This window comes from Periophthalmus magnuspinnatus, chromosome 21 (assembly GCF_009829125.3).
Source record: "Periophthalmus magnuspinnatus isolate fPerMag1 chromosome 21, fPerMag1.2.pri, whole genome shotgun sequence".
NCBI classification, from domain to species: Eukaryota; Metazoa; Chordata; class Actinopteri; order Gobiiformes; family Gobiidae; genus Periophthalmus; species Periophthalmus magnuspinnatus.
In genome coordinates, this window is record NC_047146.1 from 13,305,939 (window position 1) to 13,332,462 (window position 26,524).

A 26,524-nucleotide genomic window follows, 5' to 3' on the forward strand; every position below is an offset into this window, starting at 1 on the left:
AAGACTCATTAAAAGAAAGCCATTAAGAAGAGGGAGTTGAAACCATGCAATTATCCCTAGCAGCATACACACTTTCCAGCAGGTATACATGTGCTTTGATATTTTCCACTCTGCAATTTCTATGAGCAATTAACTCCTTAGAAAGTTGTTGTCTGCCCACGCTCCACCACCAGTCTGAACGATGGCCATCCACATACACAGTAAGAGGCATTAGGTATTCCATACATATGCAACAGACATGGAGAGAGAGAGCTAGCATACAGCACAAAGAGAATACAGGAATTAAAGGCCCCTACCTGTTTTTTTCCCCCATGTATTTGACCAAAATGTGTCATACCCAGTACAGATATATTATATATTGCTCTTGAGGTCAGAATAAGTCAGTTCCATGTTGTCTGCTCCTGATTATAAGGCGTTAAGCATGAAGTGCACGTTTGCATGCTAGTTTTTGTTAACTTTACCATCATGGTAAAAGCTCGATTTTGGAGTTGTGAAAAGTGCTTAAGAGTCATTACGGTGAATCACTAGGATGTTTGGAATGCAAAAGTTAAGTTGCCTTGCTCTGTTTAAAAGAAAATGTATTCTTTTGTTTACATGTAGTATTTATTTCATATCTAAAAACAAAAACCTAAAAATTAACTGTCTCATTTGGTTGGGACTATACCATTGAAGTCTGCCTAATAAGAACAGTGTTATAGTCTTATAAAATTTAAATCTTTATCAAGGCAGGCTACTTTACTACCCCTACTGGCACTACTGCAACCATAATGATAATTTAAATATTAATACAACAGCCTGCATTATTGATACTGTATCAACTAATTAAAGAAACAGGATGTAACCTGCACTGTTTTAAAAATGATACTACAATCAAAACTGAACCTGCGTTGCCAGAGACTTAACATGCAGATAGACGACACATATACAGTTTTTCTCATTCTCAGTATATGGACAGGCCATGCCTCATGTGAAGCTCCAGAAATCACTCCCTGAGCTGCAGAGGCTGCACTAGCACTGGTTAATGATTTGCTGCAGGGGCTTGGGTTTAGGTAGTGAGGATTCAGATCAGATGAGATGAACCTAAGAGACTCATGTGAGGCTTTTTGATTGGATAATCTTAACCAAAACACCAAATTATAACATAAATAAACATGATATCCTAGGATAAATCAGCATTATCCAAGATAGTAAATCAAGGACAAAGTCCCAACAGATGATGTGCTCAGAGAATGTCTCAGACAATGGAAGAGGAAGTGGTGCTGGAGGAACCATCATGGGAGGATAAGCCCCATGTACCACTAATAAATATATATATATATATATATATATATATATATATATATATATATATATATATATATATATATATATATATATATATATATATATATATATATATATATATATATATATATATATATATATATATATATATATATATATATATATATATATATATATATATATATATATATATTATTTTATTTTTTAATTTTTTTAATTATTTATTTATTTTATTTTTTTTGCTACACCCCTACTGAGTACTACCCTACTCTGGAAAGTAATATTACTACTACTATTGCTATCTTCACTATCTTCACATTACATTGTCATTTCTGTATTGTTTATCTCAACAGTTTACCAAAGGTACATGCTATTGTCACAAGAACATTCACAAATTGTATCAAACACATACGTAAAGAACCTAACCTCAGGTCCTCTGCCTCCTCACCTGAGCATATGTTCCCTGATAGATTTACTCGTATGGAAAGCACAATCACTCATCAGCGATGCCTGGGAGCGGACCATAAGTGGGAGGCAAATGAAAGCAAGGACAGAATAAAAGCATTGAATAAACAGCACGGGTACAACAAAGACAGCTAATTACAGAAGACTGAGAAGCGTGCAACAAACAGGCCCTGATTGAAAAGAGGAGTCTGTGTTTCACTGATAAACTATGAGGAAATTAGCTACATGTATTGCGCTAAACTCAATCAATTGTTCAATACATTTTGTGATGGTATACGGTGTACAGTACACAGCTGGGTGTACTTTTGTAATTAATGGGGGTGTCAATCAGTGGGTGGCACAGATTTGATGAAGGCAACAAAATTGTAGGCATTTAGCAAATAGAGCAGATTAAATAAAAAATATGCAAGCTGTAGTACCCAACATGTTCTGAAGAGACAAAGGTTAAGAGAAATAATATTCTTTTGTTCTGGGTATTTAAATAACTCTATAAACCAATAACTTAAATGTATGGATAAGCAATTTGTCTTCCACTTTTGATGTGAATGCTTGCATAAGGTGTCTGATGCTCTGATGCCCTGTACTCCATCCACTTGTCTCCATAGAGAGTATATTGCTTTGCCTGAATGGTTCCACAGTACGACATTAAATCTATCTATCTCTATGGAGACCAGCAGGAGACAACGTCAGGCCGAGTTACAGCTCTGATCTACGCAGAGACAAGCCCTACAATTAAAACACCTGACTGAATAATAATAGTTGCAAAAGTATGATTGTTAACCTTCCATAAGATGCAGTCAAGCTAAATCAATACATTTATTCACACTATACAATTCTATACAATTTGCATGGGCATGAGAATTGATTTGAAGAGTCTGTTGTTTGGGTCAGGGAGAGAAGAATCCATCACTCCTCTGTCTCTTGCCTCTGCGCTGTAGTGATAAAAGCAGTGTCACAAAGAAATTGGACACAAACAGGACCCCAACCTCAGCTCAAATTGTGCAAAAGACTCTTTGTTTGGGAGAATACGCATGAGTCACAAGGCTAAAATGGCGGCGTGTGTTTTTGTATTGTTTTCTTTATTGCCGTGCACAGTCATAACAATAATGGTAGTCTGTGTGGTGCTGAAAATGTAGTGGAATTACCCAATAGACACCTGCTGTTTTTAAAAACTCAAGGGGGCATGGCTTAGTGCAGGAATGAAAATACATGTTTTTCCACCTGAAATATGAACGTTATTTACTGTTTACTTATGAGTTTAACTGTGCAACGTGAAAAACGGTTTACAGTGGTCCAGTGTTATTCCTCACTTACTTTATGCATTCCGAACAGCATAATTATTCAAGACCATGAGTTTATAAGCGCTTTTCGCAGCTCACTCAGACTGGTGCAGCAACTAACAACAACTAGCAGGCTAACACACATTTCCTGATTATTGCTTAACCTTTAACCTTTAAAGGTCGATCCATCCATCAATTTGTTCCTCTTGTCTGGGGCCGGTTCGCAGGGCCAGCAGTCTAAGCAGTGACTCCTCGACTTCCCTCACCCCGGACACGTTCTCCAGCTTCTCCAGTGGGACCCCAAGGTGTTACCAAGCCATACTTTTAAAGGTGCGCTATGTAACCTTGCTTTATCACCACAACATCCAGTACAAGCACCTGACACAGCTCACAGGGAGGAGGCATGACTTCAGAAGGGCCACAAGTGGTTTTGGTGGATCCCTCATGGTTCAAAGTATATTTTCTAAACGCAGACATTATTTTAAGTTGGAAAGTGTGAAATAGAGATCTCAAGGTGACCAAAGGCATGTTTCAAATGGAATTAAAGCCACAAAATATGTCACCTTTAAGCTATATATGCAGCTATACATTATCATTTGCCAAAAGTTACATTATTTCTCACGTTCCTCTCTCCAAACCTCCCTCACTCCATCACAATGTCCCTTTAACTAATCGGCCATGACGCCAAAAGCACAGGCACTAGCACATTCCATTTGTACAGCAGCAGCGCATCACAGCACATGGATTTCGCTCGCCTCCAACAAATATCTTGAACTACGGCAGCACCCATGGGAGACGGCATCATCGCGTTCTGCCAGACTGTCCTTATTAGCTTGTTTGCATTCACAGCCAATCCCGAGTGGCACCCAAAGTGAGAGGCTGTCAGACGGACTGGCAGTGGTGTGTGAGGCCTCGTCAGCAGATGTAATGTGTTAGGAGGCAGTACTGGCACCTCAAGTACTGCTGCTGTCTGCTCGCACATGTGTCTTGCAAAACGCACATGTTCATATCAGAGGAAGGGATCAGGATGGATAAGGAACAAAGAGGAAAAAGCAATACTAGGCCTGTCGCGATAACACATTTTGAAGTGCGATATATTGTTGAACTAAATATGGATGATAAAATGTAAAGCAAATTATCCCCTAAAAATATTCTAAATGTACAATATTGCTAAAAAAAATAACAGAATGCAACATCAAAGTAGTTATTTTGTATCAATAAAGAGTCATAGAAGTAATTTATTCAAACCTCTACAGCTCAAATCTTAGCATAGTACAAAAAAATAACCCAAATTGTCCCGCTAATGCAAAGAAAAACTACCCACAATAAATACTGACCTCCATTTAACATCTAAGTACTGAACGATAAGTCAATATAGTAAATCTCGTGACTGGCCGAATACTGAAGGTTGTTATATGTTTTAAAGTTACAGAAGGTATTAAGAGAGGTTAAAGTTGTGAAAATACAGGGTACGAACCAAAGACTGTATAAAGAAGTGGACTAAGGGAGAGTGATGTCACCCACAGTGTTCGACGCCAAAAATTAAGCTCATTGAAGCTAACAATTATTGGGTCGAATGTGGAGCCAAGTTGCATATTAGGAATTCCGACCATGAGTATCATAGCAACCAAAGAGCCAATCAGGAGCGAGGCTTTGAAGGTAATGGTCCCGCCTGCACCGCTCGTTTAGCAGGGAGTGGATGCAATGTGGGAGCAAGGGAGCAAACTCGAGGAAAGAAGGCACCTGATTTTTCGGTTATTAATGTTCATATCTTGCGTTATGGACACAATAGTAAAATAAAAATACGAGGGCCATGTAGAGCGGGTCAATATGAACATTTTAAGACCAAAATGACGAAGCTCACTACAACATTTATGGAGAAAGGAGTGACAGTTTTCTAATGTCAATAGAGCCGGAAGTGCCCCCATGCTCACTTCGTATTTGTAAAGCGCCGGCTAGCAGGTTAACTAAGTCCATTTATATATACAGTCTATGGTACGGACGTGAGGGAATTGTTTTGGTAGTTGTGTAGTGACTCATCTGAAGGTGACCAAGACTTTAATTGGTGCCTGTCATTTGCAATTCCAGTGGGTAGAATAAGAGGAGTGGTATTTTTGGATCAGATACTCAACTGAAAAATATAAGAAAAACTTGATTGTGACCACAGGGATATTTGTATTAGACTCTCAGACCACAGCTGCAAACACAGTTACTCTCACACACTACAATCACCGAAAGACAACTATAGTCCGAGCTACTAAAAATAAAAAGAAAGGCAATTTGAGTGTCCTTTTGTCTAGTGACCATTTTGTGCACCAGCTCCTAGAATAATAGAATGAATTAATGACAACTATGTAAACAAACCTTTTAAAGCAACACAACAGTTCCACAGATACTAAAAGCTACAGTGGGTAAAGTGACTTAAGTGCTACTTTGAATAGCTTTGTTTAAAAGTACAACAGAAGTGGGCACAAACAAGAGTTTCTATCTGTTGCTGTTGAAAGTTATACGCTCGATAAAGCCTGCCAGATGGAATGAATGATTGGTCTGGCCTGAGTAAGTGCAGAACTTTGAAAAATGCCTAGTACAGAAGGAAACTCTTTCCTGTCCATCACTTTTATCAATTAAAGGCTAATCAGACTTGTAATGCCAAGAGTTTTTGACTAGATAAATACATTTTGCAATTGGGAGCAAATATATGAGCAACTAATTAACCAAGAAAATGGGTTGTGTTATACAAATATGCAAATGTCAGTTTAACCCTTCAGGGCAGTTGTATCTTCCCCCAGGACAGTGTGTTTAACCCCACCAGGGCAGTTGTAGCTTGTGTAGTGTAAAGCACAATTTCAAGTTTAATGTGAATGTGTATAAATACCTTACCTTGATGAAGAGTCCATTAAACACTCAGCTTTCACTATTGCTTTAGAAATACACAATATAAATCTTTCATAACAATAATAATATGAGACCAACTTGTGTAAAAAAAAATAAAAAAATAACTGCACTATTTGTCCAACATTGCTGTGCAGTGTGCTTAGTACTGCGTGACCCGTGCACTGACCTTGGCGTGGAGCTGAGCGCAGATGTCGCGCTGCTGCAGTCTGTCCCTGTGGATGTCTAGCGCCTCCTGGTGGGCGTGTTTGGCCTCCTGCAGGGTGACCAGGGCCCGGGCCAGTAGCTCCTCCCGGTATCTGTGCCACTGCTGGGTCACTGCTCTCCTCTGGTTCTGAGTGAAGTGCTGCCAGCTCCACTTTCGCTCATGCTCCAGCTGATCAGAACACATGAGGACAGGAATGGTTTAAGTGCATATGGTGAGGGAGTTTAGACACACTTGTTAGAGAGGGGATTGATGCAAAATCGATTTTTTTTTTTAGCTTTCTACCATGTTATGACGTTGTTCTCTCATCAAAAACATGCCTGAACAGGTTTTAGATGTCATCCATGCGTGCAATCTCTCCTGGACCCTATTCAAATCCTCCTTACGGTTCGCTCTAAGATTCTGTGTAATGCTTCACAACGTCATCCACGCTCCCACACACAATTCTCCATAAATATACAAAAACATGATACAAAACTGTACATAGCAACTTGACAAACCTGAAGCAAAATTTTCAGGGATCAGATCAGAGTTTTGCCGCAACAGTAAAGCTAACAACAACTAGCATGCTAACAACAGACTTCCTAACTCTCAGACAATGAAACGCTTTATAAATAGATGCAGACAGCACACAGCAAACAAATTTTGATCTCAAGAGCTGCTTATACAATACTCCTATATCTGTGATAGGGCAAGACACATTTTTCTCAAATACATAAGAAATCGTGTCCAGGCCCCTGAAGTAGGATGAGAATTAATAAAGAGCGGGTACATTTATAGTCAGTAAAAACAGATGACTAGAATAATTAGATAACCCAAGAATCAGATCTATAGTAAATAGAACAAAAATTAGAGACAGAGCGATATGCATGGGTTTGTGAATATATTAGGCAGAATATTTTCAGCACATCGGCTATCGACCTTAAATCTCTTCCAAAGGCCCATATTTAGTTTCCTAAAGATGCCAAAAGAATATGCATACATAATATGCTAACTTTATATGAACACTTTAATACAAAGAGGACACAGCTTTCTTATGAGTTGGTAAATCAAAATTGCATAATTTGGAGGGGATGACTGAAATGTGCCCAAAAATAGGCCGACCATCTGTTCCTCTGCATCTTAAACAGTTGGTATAGGTATTAGCCTTGAAAATAAAAAAAAAATAAAAAAAAAAACATATCGGTGGATGTCTAACAAAAAGGTACAATGACAAAGTACAATGAATAAAAAAAATTCTTTTTTTACATTTCTTCCTTCATTTTTGTATTTGCCTCATTTGCCCTTTTTTTCATATTTTTCTGAATCAAAGCCAGCACAGGTGTGAACAATCAAAAGTAAATCAGGTTTCTCACATCAGATGTAACATGACTTTTCAATGATTTGATAACTCATTAAATCAGACAACAATGACATGTTTGGTGTGTATATAAACATGAGGAAAACTGCACCACTTCATATCCCACTTATTCTACGTTTTCCAGAAACATTTGCACATCATTTTAGCAATTTATTAAGTTGAAACAATTGTTCTAAATCCCACTGAAAATGAAGTCCTATTATAATCAGTTCAAAATAATGAAAGGTCAATTGGATAATGAAGTTATAATCTCAACAGATTTTTGTATTTTTGAAGAATACATTTTGCTAGTTTAGTTAATGTTTTCTGAGTTCATTTATTGAAATTTCTCACAAATTTCCACTACCATTATTCCCAACAAAGCCTTTTATTGCTTTTGTTGGAACACAGTGATTTTGGTGACAGAATAAATGCACTGGGACAAGTTTACTGAGGTTTAAAAGGTGGAAGTGCTGGAGCAGGGACACTATTTCAGTTGTCATTTGTGTACTAAATTTACAGCCCTGAATTATTAATTTAGAGAGATATTCATTGTTCAGAATTGTAATGTTGCATATCGGGTTTGGAATAGTAAAAACCGTCACAGAATGATTTGACATGGAGGGCACATGGCAGATTTTAATGTCAGATGCCCTTCATCACTGGAGTAAGTAAACGAGATGTAGTGACAAACTGGCAGTATGCATAGACAAGATTTGAACAGATTACCTTTTGGTCTGAGTGAAATAACTGCTCAACTGTTACCCCCTTAGCCCATATCAAATAACAATACGTAACAAAAACTGGCTTCTTCTGTGTTAACATAAATAAACAAAAGTGACTTAATTGAGTTCATTTTGTCATAATAGCTTCCAGATTGAATAATGGTGCCAATACCTAACAACGAATGATAAGGTTCAAGATGCGTGGATCATAAGTTTGGTTATTTCTTTCAAAAACAATGAATCTTCCATAGAGTTATAAAGGCCCCTGCCCTCTGAGATTATGACAACTCAATCAACTTCTTAGAGCATGAATACAGCCTATATGGGTTTCAGCGACGTGAGGGCTATTAAAAAGATATAATATTTTGTTTTGAATTGTTTGAGATACAAGAATGTGATATCATACTCCCAGATGTGGGTCAATAGCTAGTTTTCACAAATGATTACATTGTATTTGCATGTACTGTAATCACAAATGTTGAACATGATCATTTCTATTATGGCTAGACCTTCGAACTCACTGTATTACACATGAAATACACATAAAAATGATTTCTTTTAGTTGCCCCTCTTCTTTATTAAATATTATTAGCTTATAGATTGTTGTGATGTTTCAGACTCTACAATGTGATAATATATACCCAGATGGGAGGCAAGAGTAAGTTTTCCTGATTGATTACATTGTATTCAAAATCACACATACTGAACCGGATCATTTCTATTGTGACTTTAAACCTTAGAACTTGTTTTATCACAAAAATATTACAAAATCTGCATTCTAAAGATACTCATTTTACCCTTCATTTGTATAAAATATTAATATGTTGTGATGTCACCTGAAACCCAGCAATATGCCCATGTCTATTCCTGGCAGCACATCACCTCCACCTGTGCTGTTTCAGATCCTCCTTTTTCCTCGTCTGTGAAATGTCCTGTTCCGTTGTGTCTGAGTTGGGCCCAGGAGTTATTCATCATTGTGTCAGCACGCTCACGGGGGCTGCGTCACTTGGCCGCTCCATCAGAACAGAGGGGGCGATATTCATCTATGGGCTAATAGTGGCTAACTGACGGAGGGAAGGCATTAGACGCTCTGGTGCGTTTATTGAAAATGAGTGAGCTGGCAGTTGCGCAAGCATGGTCGATTTATTAACGCGCAAGTAGGGAACATGAAGAGAGACGCACCCTTAGTTTCACCCCTACGCACTAGCCCTAGCTCCCTAGAGTGACACTAGGAGATTTCAAATGCAGTGCGCGCTGGTATAGGTTTGCGTGAGCCCTATAGGTAACATGCTCCTACATATAACGCACGTGTGTAGAAGGTGAAGCTGGTGGTTAGCTGTATGAAGCTAACTAGAGGCACTGCTCTGTCTGATAATCTGCTATTCAAGATAGACTTTAATTTAAGCACAAGCCCGGGTGATGTCACTGCAAACTATCAATTGATGAAAGTTAAAATAAATAAATACATCTATCAATCGATGACTGACTGAAACAAATAAATAAATAGTGGACATATGGTTAGCCCACATGTGTCAAACTCAAGGCCAGCAGGTCAAATGTGGCCCTCCATATCACTTTATGTGGCCCTCGACAGGGTAAATTAAAAGGTATGGTGGTCTTAAAATGTCGTTTTATCAGATTACACAGTTACACAGCCATATTTTTACATCTAGGCAAATTCATATGCAATATTTGTAACTTGAATAAGAGTTAATTAACAGTTAATTAACAAGTTTAAAAAGTAGTTATTTATTTTACATCTGGCCCTTTGAGAGCTGCCATTTTGCTGATATGGCCCTCGGTGAAAAGGCGTTTGACATCCCTGGGTTAAACTGAATACATTTATTGAAAGGTAGGGAAATCAATGTTAGTTTTAAGTCAGACTTAACACCAACCCCACCCATGACCACATTTCAAATAAAGCTGCTAAAGAGCCTGTGGGCTAAAGGGAAAGGGGGAGGGGGTCTAACAGCTATCCACACCTCAAACTCCCCCTGCACCCAGGTGTTAGTAATCAGAAACACCTGGCTGTAATCATAGCAGTCTTTTGAGATGTCACCAACTACTTGAAGTTGCAGTGGCCACAGCAGCAGCATACACTTAGATTGAGATGTTTTTGAGCTGTTGGCACTAAAATTGCAGTGAAACACGTATTAATTTGATTGATTTGTGACACGAGAATTGATGGATGGGCATAGTTATAGATAGGTCATGAATATAGATCTACCCAAGATGATAAATGAGTTAATAATGAACATAAGACTGCAGTGAATGAGCGAATGAAAAGAATTAATGAATTACATACAAATACCAGAATTACAGGTGCACTGTGTAACTTTTCTGGTGAAGCTTCTGCCAGCGACTTGTCTCCATGGAGATTTTATTGCTTTGACAGGAATAATCCGCAGTATGGCATTAAACTTCAATCTACATGGCAAGAACCAGGCTAAATTACCCATCAAATTTGTGAGAATACATATTTATCAAGGTAGTTTTGTAGCAATAAAAACACCTGTAATTAAATAAACAATCCATGCAGAAGATAGACTGATGATTGTTTATGTGAGACTAGGAGGAAGGCTGAACAAATAAATGGGTGGAGATGAATGAACCAAAAATGCGCTTCATGAGTGGAACTAAGTGGATGCTCTAATGTCCCCTATCTCCCCAGTGGAGTCAGTGTGTGAATTGTAATGCAGTGAGTGTCTGTCCGCAGGTCTGTATGCCTCCAGGAAACATGCTTCGTCATATGAGAGCGGCAGATAGGATATGGATCAGACAGAGGACAAACAGATGAGGCGTAAAGGTGGATGCAGGGGTTTGGTGGACGATTATAAGAAATGAAATGGATGCAGTACGTGAAATAATGACATGAAGGTGTGGCGTATGTAAAAATAAATACATAAATATGATGAGGGCTGACAGTCATTGCCAATTTTGCCATTTTTCTCAATTCAAATACTTCAATTTTAAAAGTGCACTATTTAAGTTTTCTGGTAGAAGGTCAATTACCTGCTTGTCTGATGAAATAAAATATTGCTTTGCCTTGAATGTTCCGGTATGGTATAAATATAACAATCTTTCAAGTACATGCTTTTATATTGGTAGAAAAAACATATTTTTTGGAACTAAAAACGCCTGTAATCCCATACTCTGTAATATTCAATTATATATTATTCATTAGTGGATGTGTAGGCTGCTGGTAAATTAATGGATTAAGTAGAAATTTGACACAGAAACGTATCAGGAATGAAAGGATGATTACTTTTGTTAAATAAACATGATAAAAGTTAATTTATGATGGATAAAATAAAATAATGTATGTATGAAAGAATACGTGACAATGGATGCAGTGATCAATGTACTTGCTTGGTTGAAGGTGACATCTAATGACTTGTGATGGATCCTGTCTGTAGGCAAGTTAGCATGCCCCTGGTTCCCGCGCTCTATCATGTGCTGTGTGTGTGTGTGTGTGTGTGTGTGTGTGCTGTAGCCTGCAGCAGTTCCCAGTGTCTGCAGTGCACCTTTATAATGACACAGCCTTTAGTTCAGCCACTGCAGCCACAGCCCCCATGCAGAGAGCTGTCTGCAAGAGGAACACTCTGCCTCCCTCTGCTTCTGCTCAAAAAGAGAAAATGAGAGAGAGAAAGTTTAGGGGCCCCAAAGAGAGATCATGCTGGCGTTAGTGTAAAATAGTGCTAGTGTCGTGCAGGTCTTGTATTTTTATGAACGTAGATGAAAGACAGTAAAGTGCCCTGTCCGGTAGAGGGAGGTGTTTCTTCAAGGCTTTTATAATCACTATGGAAGAAGCTACAGCAAGATGACTAAGTAGGATTCCCATTCACAAATATTTTAAACTTGATATCAATACAGAACTACTATTGTTCTTGTATTACATTGTTTTTGAACTCTGAACTGGAACACTGAAGGAGCTTAGTAATAGTTCTAGTTAGCCATTGCGAGATAGGGCTAATCTACAGTTTTGCACGTTCTATTAGTCTAATTGTAAACTACTATTCCTCAAAAATGAATGTGTCATTCCATTGAGCTTCCATTGATTGTTCATGTACAAATGTTAACTTTTTGTAGGCAGGCAAACCATTTCTTTCTAAGTTTTAATTAAAAGACCCCCCGCCCCCACCCCCACGCTCACCCCCCACCTCCCGCTGTCTTTACCAAATTAGAAAACACTTTATCTATTGCAAACTTCTAAGAAAGAGCCTAATCTGGTATTTTCAAAGTATACACCAATTACATCACATCTGAAGGAGCAGTGCAAGAAACACAAATGTTCAAATCATTGAATATCTCAACATAAAGCTTTTGTCACTTGTAGCTGGGTTAAAAATAACTTACATATATACATATTGCATTCCTCTAATTGAGAAGAGTTTGGATAACTGTACTTTTTTGAGTACATTGTACTGGTGCATTCGGCTCTATCGATGCTGGCTCCAATTCACTTTCTATTGAAAAACTGTTGCCCCCTCACACAATAACTGCTGCTGTCCGGCTGGTCATTTTGTTCGTATTTATCCGCACTTCAAAATCCTGGTGTTTTTATCCACTCTGGATTGGCTCTTTGGTTGCTATGATACTCGTGGCCGTAATTCCAAATATGGAACTTGGCTCTAAATTTGCCCCTATAAACACTAGTCTTGATGAGCTTTATTTGGCTGGAGCAGAAAACGCTGGAGAATATTTAACTGCCCTGTGCATGGGCGCATATGGAGATGTTGGAGGTGGTTCATGTTTAAACTTGGTGAGTTTGCTAGGTTGGTCAAGGTTGGTAGGAGTGTTTATGTGTAGTGAGTAGTTAAGGGCTGTAGGGGGCAGCAGTATAGACTTTGTGAGTTTGTAAGGCTGCCTCTTAGAATATAGAAGTAGATTCTGTAGACCATTTGTTTTGGTTTTGCCATGTAGTGGCTTGGAAGAAAATGTCTGAAGGATTGAAGTGTGCTGCCATAGGTTTGGTGAATAGACCTTTGTCATCTACTTTCTCATCATTGTGGTTTTGAGATTGATGTTGAGTATCAAGGTTTTTCTTGGCGTCGTAATCAAATTTGAACTTTTGGGGTTTTTTGTAAAAAAAAAAAAAATGTCCTTGTCGTTGTCACTTGTGCAGTGAAAAAATCGTCAGAGGGGGTGATCAAACACAAAATTGTCAACAATAACTTATTTAGGTTTCTTTGTCAAACACATTTAAATCTTACAAAGGCAGTTTCATTGACTTATTGACTTTGTTATCATTTCTAGTGAAGGATGATGAGAGCTGTTTTGGAGGTAAGACTTTTCAGAGATTTTATAGAGTTCTGGCCTAGAATGTAGTCATTGTTAGCACATGTTTGTATTTGCTTTATTTTAAATTAAGGTTAATATAAGGCCTGTTTCCATCAAACAAATTGTTAGCTTGACCAGTGCGACCAACGTTTGACTTTGCTGTTTCCACAGAGTCTGCAAATATAAAGCAGTGATATCTGTGGCTGAAAAAAGCAAGACTTTGAAGAAACATCAAAACACAGGCCATGGGATAAACAAAGTAAAGCACCTAAAATTATTTAACAGCTTTTTTTTACAACATAGATTTTCCAGTGAACATTTATCACTTGTCTCTTTATGGTGGTGTGGAAGTATGACATTGTACCAGATGCCCTACCTGTTACTGAATGCCAGTGAGGAAGATGAAGTAAAGCAGCATGTGGTGAGTATCCTTTATGCATGTTCCATTATTGTCTAGAAAGCCTCCAGAAGAAGAGTGCTCAAGATGGACCAAAAAGTCTTGCTGCTATTGCCAAGGTCAGAGAGTGGACTCTTAACTGACAAGGTGCATTTTAGGCCAGAATGCTGCAAAAAGTACCAAATATCCCACATCAATCTACTTAAAGAAAGGGCTAACCAGCTCTCTTTCCTGGCTCATGCAGTCATTGACAAAGAGGAGCTTCCAGAGCAGTACTTCCCCTCACCAGCAGAGACACCAGTGCTTCCTGATACAAGTCATCTGAGCGCTGAGCAACAACAGGCCCTTCAAATCAACATGACCAATGAACTCTTCAGTGTGAGACCTGGATAAACTCACCCCATCCAGCACCGGATCTGCCTATGCGTGCCAGAAGCCCATCAGAGACACCACCTGCTGCATTTCAGCTAAATTTGTGCCAGAGTTAAAGAGGGAAGTGGAAGAGATGCTGGAAGCTAGAATTACTGAACCATCGTGTAATAGTCTTGGTTTCCAGAAAAGAAGACCTAAGGCTCAGATTCAAACTTCTCCACGGTGAATGCTGTGTTTGCATTTGACCCCTACCCAATGCCAAGGGATATGCAAGATACCTGAACACCCTAGATTGGCAACTTAATAAAGCTTCAAGAGATCTAACAACATCATCATCCTCAGCCAGTCGTTATTTTTAATCTGGATAAACTTGTGCCTCATACTTATGACTACATTGGCCAGCTTCCCCACACTGACACTACTAATGAATGGTGTTTTACCGTACTTTAGTCTAAATCTGTGTTGGTAAACAACTCCTAGAGCAACAACTGCCAAGGTGAGTGAATTGTCTTCCAAGGACGCAACAACAGCACTGATATTTTAGTCATTTTAATTCAGAACACTCTTACCCAAATCAAACAAATCACAAATTCAAAGGGGAAAAACTGACTTAATAGCAGAAAAATATAAACCACTTTTCTAACAATGATACACCAAACATATAAAGAAATATTTATCTCCATCTAAAGCGAAGCACTGTAACCATAGTCTCTGATATATCCAGCCGTTAAATGAGGGTAATATGTCACCTCTGCTCTGGAGCTATGAAACGCTAACGGTTTATCTTTGTTTCTATTTGGAGACAAACAAAAGAAATAAAATAGAACTACGAGATTGGACTGGATATAAATTGTGCAGAATGGGGGTGCGAGTAAACCAACAGCCTTCAACAGAGGTCAGACAGCCGCGAAGGAGAGGCAGTTAACAATAGTGTAATTACAGCACTAACTATAGTGCAGCCAATTGATCCATTTGTCAGCGAAAGTAATGGGACACCAGCAAATATCTGTATAGGGCAGATGGCTCTACTGACAAGGGTATGTTTTTCCACTTGAGTTAAATACGGTAGTTCTGTAGTACTTAATGGTGATGTTGGTGTAGTGTCTTTTATCTAATTTGTATATCTTCAAGGTTGTAAGGGCAGTAGCAGGGCAAGTAGACAGTTGCTCTAACTACCGATGTGTGCTGTCGTGGAAATGCTAAGCGATAGTCCCGTAAACACGCATTCAAAACTGGAGCTTGCCAGGAGGAGCAGCAACAATACCCCAAGCTTAATTCAAAAATGAGAGAACACATAGTGAGGAAAGTACTTTTGCATTTTACTTATTCTTAACCAAAATCCGCCACAACTGGATATAAGGATGCCTAATCACTTCCTCACATTATATCTACTTTATGGAGGTCTGTGATTCTTTGGAAATAGCAAGTTAAAACCACGCATGAGAACGTTCTCCATGGAGATAAGTTTTAGACTGTCCTCCTAGCCAAATAAGAGTCAGGTTAGTGCCCGCTTACAGTAGGACACATGTTTTTCAGTGCAGTAAAAGTAACTAAAATGGAAAAAGGCTTTAAGAGAACTTTTATTTGTCCAATAATATGGATATTTCAAAATTTCAGATTTTAACTTTTCAACAGATTATGCCATGTGTTCGTGTTTCTATAAAATGAGTAATTGGGCTACATACGGCTCCAATCATTTCAAGACATAATGTGGGGCTATCATTTCACATCTTTTTCAAAGTAATTCTATGAGGGAAGTTGTCAAATTTTCATCTTCTCAAACAATGTAATAACACAAAATTTGAATTCAGAACAACTTTGAACAACCATTCAAATACTTAATAATCAGGGTTTGACTAACTGCACTTCATTATCCCCCCCAAACAGTCAGGCCAGTTTAATTATGAGTAATAGCAGAATTAATTGCAGTCTGCGCTTTAACTGGGCCAATTTTTAAATAAAAGATAGACAAATTGGACCGCCTTCCCGTTTGCCCCTAAAGGCTAAATGATTACACCACTGGCCACAACACACAGGCAGATCTGATATGGTCGCAGAATGAGGAAGAAGAGGAGGAATGTTGCGGTGGTGGCCGTCGGGTCGTCATGGCGATGGGAAGCGAGTGGTGCATGCTGGGTGACATAGCACAAATCCTGCGGCGTGCCGAGTGGATCATTGTTGCGGCTTATCTGTGTGGTCGCTTGGTTCAACGTGCTAAGCTGCATTGATTGGGAGAAGCAGCAGAGTGGACAGGGAGGAGAGAAAGATGGGAAGGGGAATCTATAGAGGATATATGGGTGTTCTACCCATGAACTCAGTGACATATGTGGTGAAGTTAAAACCGGAAATGACAACTGGTAAGCTAGGAGATATTTTAGAGGAAGTTTTGGATTTTACTTATCAATAAAAAGCATTGATTCATATACAGTTGTCAGGTAATTTTAGTTTAGTCATCATTTCAAAAACTCAATCTTAATTACATTTCATTTTCATCTGCCATCTAATGGTAAAAAAATATAATAAGCTTGTAGATGGTAACATTAAATGTGAGTAGTAAAAAATTGGTTCCAGTGGTCATGAGAGGTGTGCTACATGTAAATATATTATTTTGGTAATGTAATTTATTTATTTACCATATATTACAAAGACTAACCTTAGCATTTGCATGGTAAGTTTCATCATAACAGTACTGTTTATCATTGTTTCAAGGAGACTGAAAATGTTGCATTTTGAATATTTGATCCTGCACTGAGATTTATAAACCAGATTTCTTTCAGATTTATTTTAGGTGTGTCTTGAGTTAACCTGACAAAAGACAGCTAAACTAAACAGCAACAAAAAGTGTTTTTTGTACACATTTGATATCTAAGTATGCATACAGTATGTTGAAGAAACCACTGACCAGTTCTCGTCTTGATCTATAGGGGAACACTCTCTGGAGCATGTCCATACACAGACTCCTGTAGTTGGGGATGTCCTGAGTGTACTGTGAGACTATGAAAGTGAACAACAGGTGGTTGTCCTCACTCCAGCTACAGAACCTGAAAAATACCAGCCAAATACATAGAATATGGAGAGTTGATCCAAAGCTTGTATGGCATTTCACATGCCAGAAGAAATATGCAAAGAAATGTTTGCTGGTGCATAACTTTTGTGAGCTGAGCTACCTACTTGTCTGTCTCCATGGAGATGTTATCATTTTGCCTTAGATGTTCCACAGTATGTCTTTAAAGGTTTTATCTCCATAGAGACAAGCCAAGTTACAGATCAGCTCTTTGGTGAGCTAACTCCACTGAGAATGCACGTTTTTCAAGGAAAAAGTGCAATAAACATACTTGTACCTGTAATGGCACACAGAACATTATGTATTTATTTAACTGATATGGGCATGGCACTTACAATGGTTGGACCGGGTACATCGTTTTATGTGTTATAGCAAGAATGCCTACTTTCACCTTTAAGTGCAGTTGTGCAAAACATTGAATAAGCTAATATAAGTATAAATGTATAATCAGCATGTACAGCATATAATAGCTTCATAATTGGAAGTAATTGGACTTTTTAAATAGAATATATTTTAGGTCACTGTATAACTCAAGGTTTGTTAAAGGTAGTGTTAAAATTGTGAGTAATACAGACACTTACTGTTAATTATCTTCCTACTACATCTGTCTCATTAGTAAAACTTATCTTATACCAGCTCATACCTACCATGAAAACTGCTCCTAATCCTGTGCTTGGACCCACCTGTCAGTCTGATCCAGCTTCTCTTGTAGGCTCTCCAGTCTTTCTCTGTACATCTCTGACAGCGAATGGAAGGCCTCAATCAGGGACATTTTCAGCTCCGGGTATGGACAGTCTGCATCCACCACCACCCAGGGGACATCCTCCATCACTCCATCATCCGGTGACCTGCTCAATGTATCCTGCAATTTGAAACAAATTTAAAAATATTCCAAAATGTAAATTGCAAAACATATCATACAAAAATGTCAGGAAACATACCTCCAAGCCCAGAGCTGTTATTTCGGCCTCCACCGCACAGTACTCATGGTGGAGTTTTCTGGTGATGTCAGCCTGCTGCGCTTTGACAAAGTTTATCTGGCAACATAAAGATAAAACAGGCAACATTTTACAATAACTACACCTAATTAGCCTTAAATCATGCATGAAGCAAGGCTTAATTAATGACCAAATACTTTATAAATTATTCAGGTTAACCAATTAATTATTACCGTAACCCTATTTTACCCCCATTTTGCCCCAGTACACCTATACTGTAGAAGCAGGGTGAAAATGAGGCAATGCCTGCTGTCTGCATCCAATTATAGAGCCTTTTTATCCATGGCGAAACAGGAAGTGCGCCAATAGCATGCTCTGACCTCTGAAAGTGCTTATAAAGTCATTGTTGTGAATAAATAGGATGCTCAGAATGCATTGGGTAAATTGGACCATTTTTACCATTTTTGGACCGTTTTTGTTTATTATGAATTAAGTTTTTCTTCATGCTTTATTAAAGCTAATTAAATTGTAGTTATTATAAAGTGCAACCATAAAACCTTTTTAATAAGAAATAGTATTGTTTTTCAGATATCAAAGTGTTATGATTTGTGTTATGTCATGATGAGTGTTATGTCATGCTCCCAGATGGGAAGGAAGACCCAGTGGTCCCTATTGAATACATTGTAGTTCCCTATGAAATACCCAAAATGTAAATTTTGTGTTGAGCTTGATTATTTCTACTTAAACAAAAAAAAAAAGCATTTTAACATTATTTATTTTGCCTGCCACCCATCTCTATTATATATATATACATATTATTAACCCATAAAATGTTCGAATGTCACCTGAAACCAATAGCAATAGGCTTTGACAACGTAATTGCACAATAAAATCTGGAATAATGTGCGAAGCCAAGAGCAATATGGCTTCTTCTTGGACCATATTGCGTTCTGTTCTATTTAGGCGTATTGAGCGTGAGATGATTAAGCTAATTTGCAGACAGCTCCCAGGGGCTGCGGGAGCGTGTGGTGCATGTTAAAGTCAAGGCTACCTCCTGTTATTATGAGTTAGCCGGGATAGTACAGCGTGACAGGAAGAAGTGGCACTGCGTTGGATTCATTCACCTATGAGATCCAGGAAGTGAGGAGCAGCTAATTTAGTTCATTAAGCATCCACAGCACAGGAAGCTCATCTGGAAAGGGCGACTGGTCATGAGAGCAGGATACAATTATGCTCAGTTCAACCAGATAATTACTTAATCATTTATTTATTTACATTCCAGTAGACTTTACTTAAAGGTACAGTATGTAACTTTCTGGAGGTGGCAATATCACCTGCATGATTCCATGGAAATAGAAAGGTAAAGCTATACTTCAAAATGTTCTCTATGGAGATAGATACATTTTATGCCATATTGTTGAAGATTACAGCCAAAGGAACAACATGTCCATGGATACAAGCAGGTCGAGGCCCTTCTCCAAGTGAAATAAGAGTCAGGTTTGTGGTGATGCAAGTCCATTCACACTGAAATAAAAGTGTTTATTTTAGTCAGTTTTTTGACCAAAAAGTTACATACTGTAGCAAAGTTTTGACATGCTATTGGTTTATATTGTAGAGATAATTAGAGGTCTTCACCAAACCACTACATATTACCGTAAACAGGGTTAGAGCTAACAGTATTCAACCACTTAAATAAGTAGTTTGTCTTAATACTTATGCTTTGGATACTTCACATAAAGGTTCACCCATTCGCTGTTCAGTCACTTCTGTTGTAAAGCAAACGTAATCATACATCCTAATTTGCTTACACTTTTCATTTGTGATACTGCTCCACTCTCTCAAACACAACAGAAATTATTTTGAGAAAAAAAAGGGAAAATAAAAACTATTATTTTTAAATGAATACCTCTGATTGTTTACAAATTGTGAAATGAACATGCAAAATGCAAATTTACTTCATTTTGACTAGGAGGCCACTTTAATTTTGTAGTTTGTCTAGTTTGAATATTTTTACAGGAATATGATTTTGAAAGCACCAACATAAAAATGTTTTCTATAACCTAACCATTTCCAAACACTATTTCCCATTGCAACTTTATATGACAGTTTATTTGACCACAATATTTTTACTGATATGGCCAGACATACATCATTCTGCTAGAGTTAGGAGGAACATTGGGGCAGTGATAGGATCAGGCTCTGCCCAGTCACTAGCAGATATTGCTCAGCAGCAACATGTTTTTGCAACTTCGGCATGGTAGATGGTTTTTGCAGTATAGCATCAGCAAAACTCAAAGATGAAAATAGAAATTTCATGAGAGATGTGTTATATTGTGCCTATCTAGTCTCTAGGGTAGAGATTGGAAGAAAGTCGGTGTAGTGGGGATCGTGGGAAAAAGTCCTACCCAAACACAAAAAACAAAATGGCTCCTCCCTCTTTAAAGACACCTGCTTAGTTCATAATCCTCAGTCAAGTATGTGGTTTACCAAAGGTCTTTGTAAGTTTAAGGTATATGAGAGAATGAACAATAAACAAGAGGCCGAGGAGGGGTGAAAAAATCTGAGCAAAAGCTATGAAAGGTGGTTATAGATTTGTCCATGGAATTGTTAGGGTAAAGTTCCATACTGAAATTTGTATTATAGCAGCAGGGAGATGTATATTGCACACAATTCATAGGGTTACTTTGTGTTTCCTGCTTAGTTAAAGTACCAAATATGTAAGTGGTATATCTTTAACTTGTTGTCCCTTACCACAATGCCTCTTTCTACACATGCATCAATATTCGGTCTGTTTTTTTAGTTTCACATATACATTATAGTAAAGTGGAAGAAAATTCAGTAACTGACCCAGCAAGAAATGATTTGTTTCTCCTCTCCTCCTCTGCCATGACAGGAGCAAGAGCTTCCCAGTCCTGCCACAGGGGGTCAGAAAAAATTATATGTACCACCTAAGAAAATATGAGGCTTTCAAAGTACGGCCTGGGCAGGATAATCTGGCTCACGCCAGATTGACACGTGTAGCACTATGAATTGAGTTCTACACAGAGGTTGGAAAATGAGGAATGTGATGCAGATTATTTGAATCTGATTGCTTGAATAACAACGGAACAAGCCAAAAAAACAAAATTTTTGTTACATCTAGTAGAGAGAAAAACACAGACATCTGCCCTGTCCACAGATGCACAAGGTGTTTCCCTCCTGCTAATATAGGCTGAAGTACGTCTGTCGTCGTTTGTTTGTTTTGGTTTGTTTGGGCACTTGGCCTTTGGCTTCCGCACAAACCTCATTGCTGCTCTGTGATTGGTCTGCCCAGCCTCTTAACCTTACAGCAGAAGTCTCTCAAGATAGATTCTCTTGTGTTGGGACCTCACATATATCGTGAGAATCCATCTTGCTGTACAAGACTATGCATGGGATTGAAACAGGTCAAAATCATGAGGGTAAAACTTACATAAATTCGGAATTATGAATCAACTAGAACTAACATGATCTGATCTGTGTGTGTATCTGTGTGTGTAGGCAGCACGGTGGCTGAGTGGCAACACTCATGCCTCACAGCAAGAGGGTTTGGTTCGATCCCCGGGTCGCCCAGGCCTTTCTGTGTGGAGTTTTTCATGTTTCTCCCCGTGTCTGGATGGGTTTCCTCCGGGTAGTCCGGTTTCCCCCTTCAACCAAAACATGAACGCCCTTCGAGACAACTGTTGTTGTGATTTTGGGCGTTACAAAAATAAATGAATTGAAAATTGAATTGAATCGAATCTAAACATGGACTTTTACATATGAAGAGTCGTATGCCTGATAGGTTGGTTTAGAACTTGAGGGTAAAATCCAAGAGTACACAACAATAATCGGAATTCTTGCAATATTTGTGTTCACAAACTCTCAAGAATGCATCTGGCTAAGCTCCTGCTGTTGTGATTGCCTGGTTAACCAGTGGCTCAGTCCAATCACAAGGCAGCATTGTGGTTAGGGCAGAAACCAAAGGTGAGGCGCCCAAACAAAACAAACATGGCAACACAAAAGGATGTACAGCCTATTTTAGAGAAAATATGGACTATTTAGTGAAAAACATGCAGAGGACTTTGCTTTGTGCGTTTATGGGTGGAAAAGATGTCTTTGCATTTCCTGGATGTAACAAAAGTTTGATTTCCGCTGTTGTGCCTTTTTGACCAATCAAATTCAATTACACATCATGACATTCCCCCTTTTCCCAACAGTAGAGATAACTATCTTACAGCTGATCAGTTTGTGTAGTTGTTACTGTACCTGCTGTATGACTTGCTCCCAGTTGGACTCATCAGCGCTGAGAGGCTGGTCCAGTCCTTCACTTAGTCTCAAGCGTAGGTCATCTCGAAGTTGAAGAACAGGGAGTACTGTGGCTCTTCTGAAGGCCTCCCTCTCCCTCCGCAGACTCAGCTCTTAACCCCACAATCACACACAAAGTTATTCATAGAGCACTTGAACAGGATTACATAACAGCGGAGTTGATGTTTGGAGACTAAAGACTGTGCTTCACCATATTCTTGAAGTGAGAAGACGGCAGTGTCAGTTCTGTCGCTGGGCCTGATTTGCTGCAGAAAGTCCTGGATGTCGTCCTCCATCTTTCTCCTGCCAGACGAGATGAGTGTTACATCACATAGATTATTATTATTATGTATATGTAAGCCACCTCCACTTGACAGCAGCACATCATAGACAACAATAAAATAAACTAGCTATTTTGAAATGCAGAGTGACTGAATGATTGCTGAAATATGCAGTGCCTCGGGTCAATAAATTCTCTAGGACTTATGGTACATACAATTCCAACATGGCATATTTTGAGTTATACCAATGTACTGTATGCAGAAGGGCAGATTAAATATAAATTAAATTAATTATATGAATTATATATATGATTATATAATGAATTATTTATAATACTATGTGGTGTTATATTTGTGTAATGCCTTAGTAGTCTGGGTATGTTCCATAGTGGTCCATAGGTGTATGTGGTCAAGATCATTCCAAAGCTATTCAGGAAAGGATAATTTGTCTTGTGAATGATACCTGTTCAAATAAGTATCTAGTTTTGATACTAGTTTCAGTATCATTTAGAATCTGATTTTCGATTCTTTTGACTACCCTACTATGCACACATCTGTAATGAATCTCCGCCATCGTCCGCCCTGCACACAACATTATTCCTCATAATTGATCAGCGTTATAGAGTTATACTTTGTTGCCTCTAGTTTGACAGAGCCTTTGTAATCCCTGGGTAATTGAACTGGCTTAGCTGCATGAGAAGCGGTGGCCTATCTTTATGACGGGGCTCATTATCAAGGCTGTATGCTAGTGTACATCATTAACCTTGGCTAGCTCACACTCAGACAGCATCATAGCCCGGCTGCACCCAAGAGCTAGTGCTGCCCTTCTCCCTCCACAAAGCGTGACGGTGGTTAGCCTTAGCTGAAGAATACACAAGTTGTACATTATGCAATTTTCAGAGTGAATAATTCAAGGATTGTCTGATGTATTTCACAAAACAAACGAAAGGCAGTTGCCAATTTGAAGTGCTGGGTTTTAAAGTAATTCTCGCAAAAGGGATAAAATGTTGCATGTGGTGTTACGTTGTGTACAATGTCAACAACATAGCTAAGTGCTTGATTATTGCAATTACTACAAGATTTCTGATGAATATTATACTCAAAGTAGTGCCACACACACATTTCTACTTATAGTACAGCTAGTATTGCTAATGCTACTATGACTTTTTTATACTACTTCAAGACAAATATTTACCATCTATATTATTCAGCTACTAACACTTACTATGAATACTGTTGATATAGCTTCACTGCACCGTCTACAATATACTATTATTAATAAAAATACCATTTCTACTCAAACATTTACTTAACAGTCTCCTATTGTGGCATAGAACAATAATATATGTAAAAAGGATGCATTGATCTTGTATAGTGCTTTTAAAATGCATTATTCATCCACTCTACTTGTTTCTGGTACGGTATTAATGTAGTCACAATTGCCCTAGGGTTGAATGTAGAGTTGCCATGTATGTAGATTTGGCCAAAGATATTGTTCGTATAAAACATATTGATTTTAGAATAACCATAATGAAAGTCCTGGATTTTGGTGACAAATCATCATATCCAAAGCCATCAGTGCTCGGAAGAACTTCTGTTTGTGCAATAAAGAGGGGAGGGGGTGGGTCTGTGTCACTGGAGAAGCGCTACTTTCATAAATACAGTAGAAATACAGCCGTGCGCAGGCTCTGCAGGTTTTGGGCAGTTTTTCATACTCTCTTGTGCGGGTTCGATCGCTGAATCCTGGCAACCCTGGTTATATGAGATAAGAGCATAGATTAACAGCTATTGGTCTCCATGACGACCACCACCAATAAATCATAAACTACATTCACTTAAATATGTTGGGTGTATTGCCCAAGGACACGTCAGCAGCACTGGTCGAAAGTGATATCAACTCATTATACAATTTATAGAAACTAACCAGGATTACACCTATTTTCTAAGCGTGAAATATGCGGGGACACTACTTTCCTTGTCAGAAAGATTATTAAAAGTACTTTGGTACCTACACTAAACTAAACTAAATAACTAAAACATGAACCAAGTCAGTCAAACTGAATATTGAATCATTCTTAATAATCCATTTGTTTATTCTGTATTAAGTCTTTGTTCCTGCTTTATTACGGCTACTTAAACTGTAGCTATTATAAAATGTTATCAGTACTTTAGAATATCTTGAATGATGTTCCTAGTCTAAACGTATTAACATTTGTAGTGACTCATTCCTCATTTTTTGATTCCTTACTTCATCCAGTAGCAATTTATTTCTGCTCTTCTTTGCCGTGGTACTTTTAGTCTGTTTTTGAAGCTCGGGGGTTCGGCTGAGATGTGTGGAGCTTAAGTGTGATGGCTGCGTGTTGTAATAGTAGATAGAGAAAAGTGCAGCAGATAATGTCAAGGCATAATCGGACTGGAGAGGGGTGTGGGGGAGGGGGGGGGTCTTACTCGGCGTTCTGCAGCCTGAGGCACTCGGAGCTCCACACCTGCCTATGCTGGCGGAGGATTGTCTTCTCCTTGGTTACCTTGGCGGCACACGAGCTCCTTTGAACCTGTAAGACAATGTAATCGAAGAGTTATCTTTGAAATGGGATACGCCGGTGAGAAAAACCATCACATCTCTGGAGCGGCTGCTTTTAAATTCACTCTCAGAACGATTTGGGGTTTGGGTGTATTTGTGATTTTGTAGAGTGAATGTGAATAAAATCATATACGACAGAGAATCCAAGACATAACGAGGACCTCTGTATAAACAAAGGTGATCAGTGAAATTTTCTCATGTGGATAAAGAAACGTGTGTCTCATTTTAAGAGCAGAGCAGAAAAGCAGAAGAGGGAAGAAGAGAGAATTAGAATCAAAGGTGCACTATGTAACTTTTCTGGTGAGGGTATACCACCTGCTCGTCTCCATGGAAATGTTAGTGCTTTGCCTGGAATATTCCAAAGTATGTCATTAAATCTTTCCATTTGCATTTATTATTAAAGAAATGCTTTGAAAACAAGCATTCTCAGAGTGATTAGAGTTTCCTCTTCACAGATCGGACCTGTAACTTTCGACTTACTGTATCTATTGACATCACCTGCTTCACTCAATGGAGTTAAATGCCGTACATTCCAGACAAAACAATAACATTTCCACCGAGACAAGCAGGACAGAAACTCCACCAGAAAAGTTACACAGTGCACCTGTTGAACAGGTTCACAAGTATGGTATAGGGTTGTCAAAAGTATCAATACTAAAACTAACATCAAATCTAGATACTAATTTGAGCAGGTGGAAACAGTGAAGCAGTGGAAATGAAACTCATGAGAACAAGACCACATAGACTAGTATACGCTCATGGACCAGTGGAACATGCCTGGACGAATGAGGGATTACACAATTATAAAATCAGATTGTAATATAAAAGTATATATATAATTTAATCTTGAAAATCACATTATATTGTGTAAATAAAGAGTGTGTTGTATTATTTTCATGGTATCAGAATCAGAATGTTGTTGCAGAATGATATCTCTCTTTATTTTTTATACAGATTGATACCGGTCTGGTCCCTGTGTTCTCCGTTGCATCTCAAGCGCGGTCAGACATGATCGTGCAATCAGATCTTTTTTTTTTCAGTGACACATGTGAAACCAAGGAGCTCACTGGTCACCTATGATTTACAAATAAAATCTGCTTCACTCATTGATTCTGC

General features: G+C 38.5%; 1 protein-coding gene across 1 annotated transcript in view; it reads right to left on the minus strand.

Annotated features, from left to right (window-relative positions):
• Positions 1-26,524, minus strand: part of LOC117388865 (coiled-coil domain-containing protein 148-like) — a 41,917-nt gene that overhangs the window by 12,186 nt on the left and 3,207 nt on the right. The window contains exons 3-9 of the mRNA XM_055230458.1: positions 25,276-25,379; positions 22,758-22,849; positions 22,508-22,659; positions 18,245-18,340; positions 17,987-18,165; positions 17,142-17,280; positions 6,091-6,297 (exon numbers count right to left, since the gene is read on the minus strand). Coding sequence (XP_055086433.1) covers positions 6,091-6,297; positions 17,142-17,280; positions 17,987-18,165; positions 18,245-18,340; positions 22,508-22,659; positions 22,758-22,849; positions 25,276-25,379 — 969 coding nt within the window. The remainder of the gene's footprint in view (positions 1-6,090; positions 6,298-17,141; positions 17,281-17,986; positions 18,166-18,244; positions 18,341-22,507; positions 22,660-22,757; positions 22,850-25,275; positions 25,380-26,524) is intronic.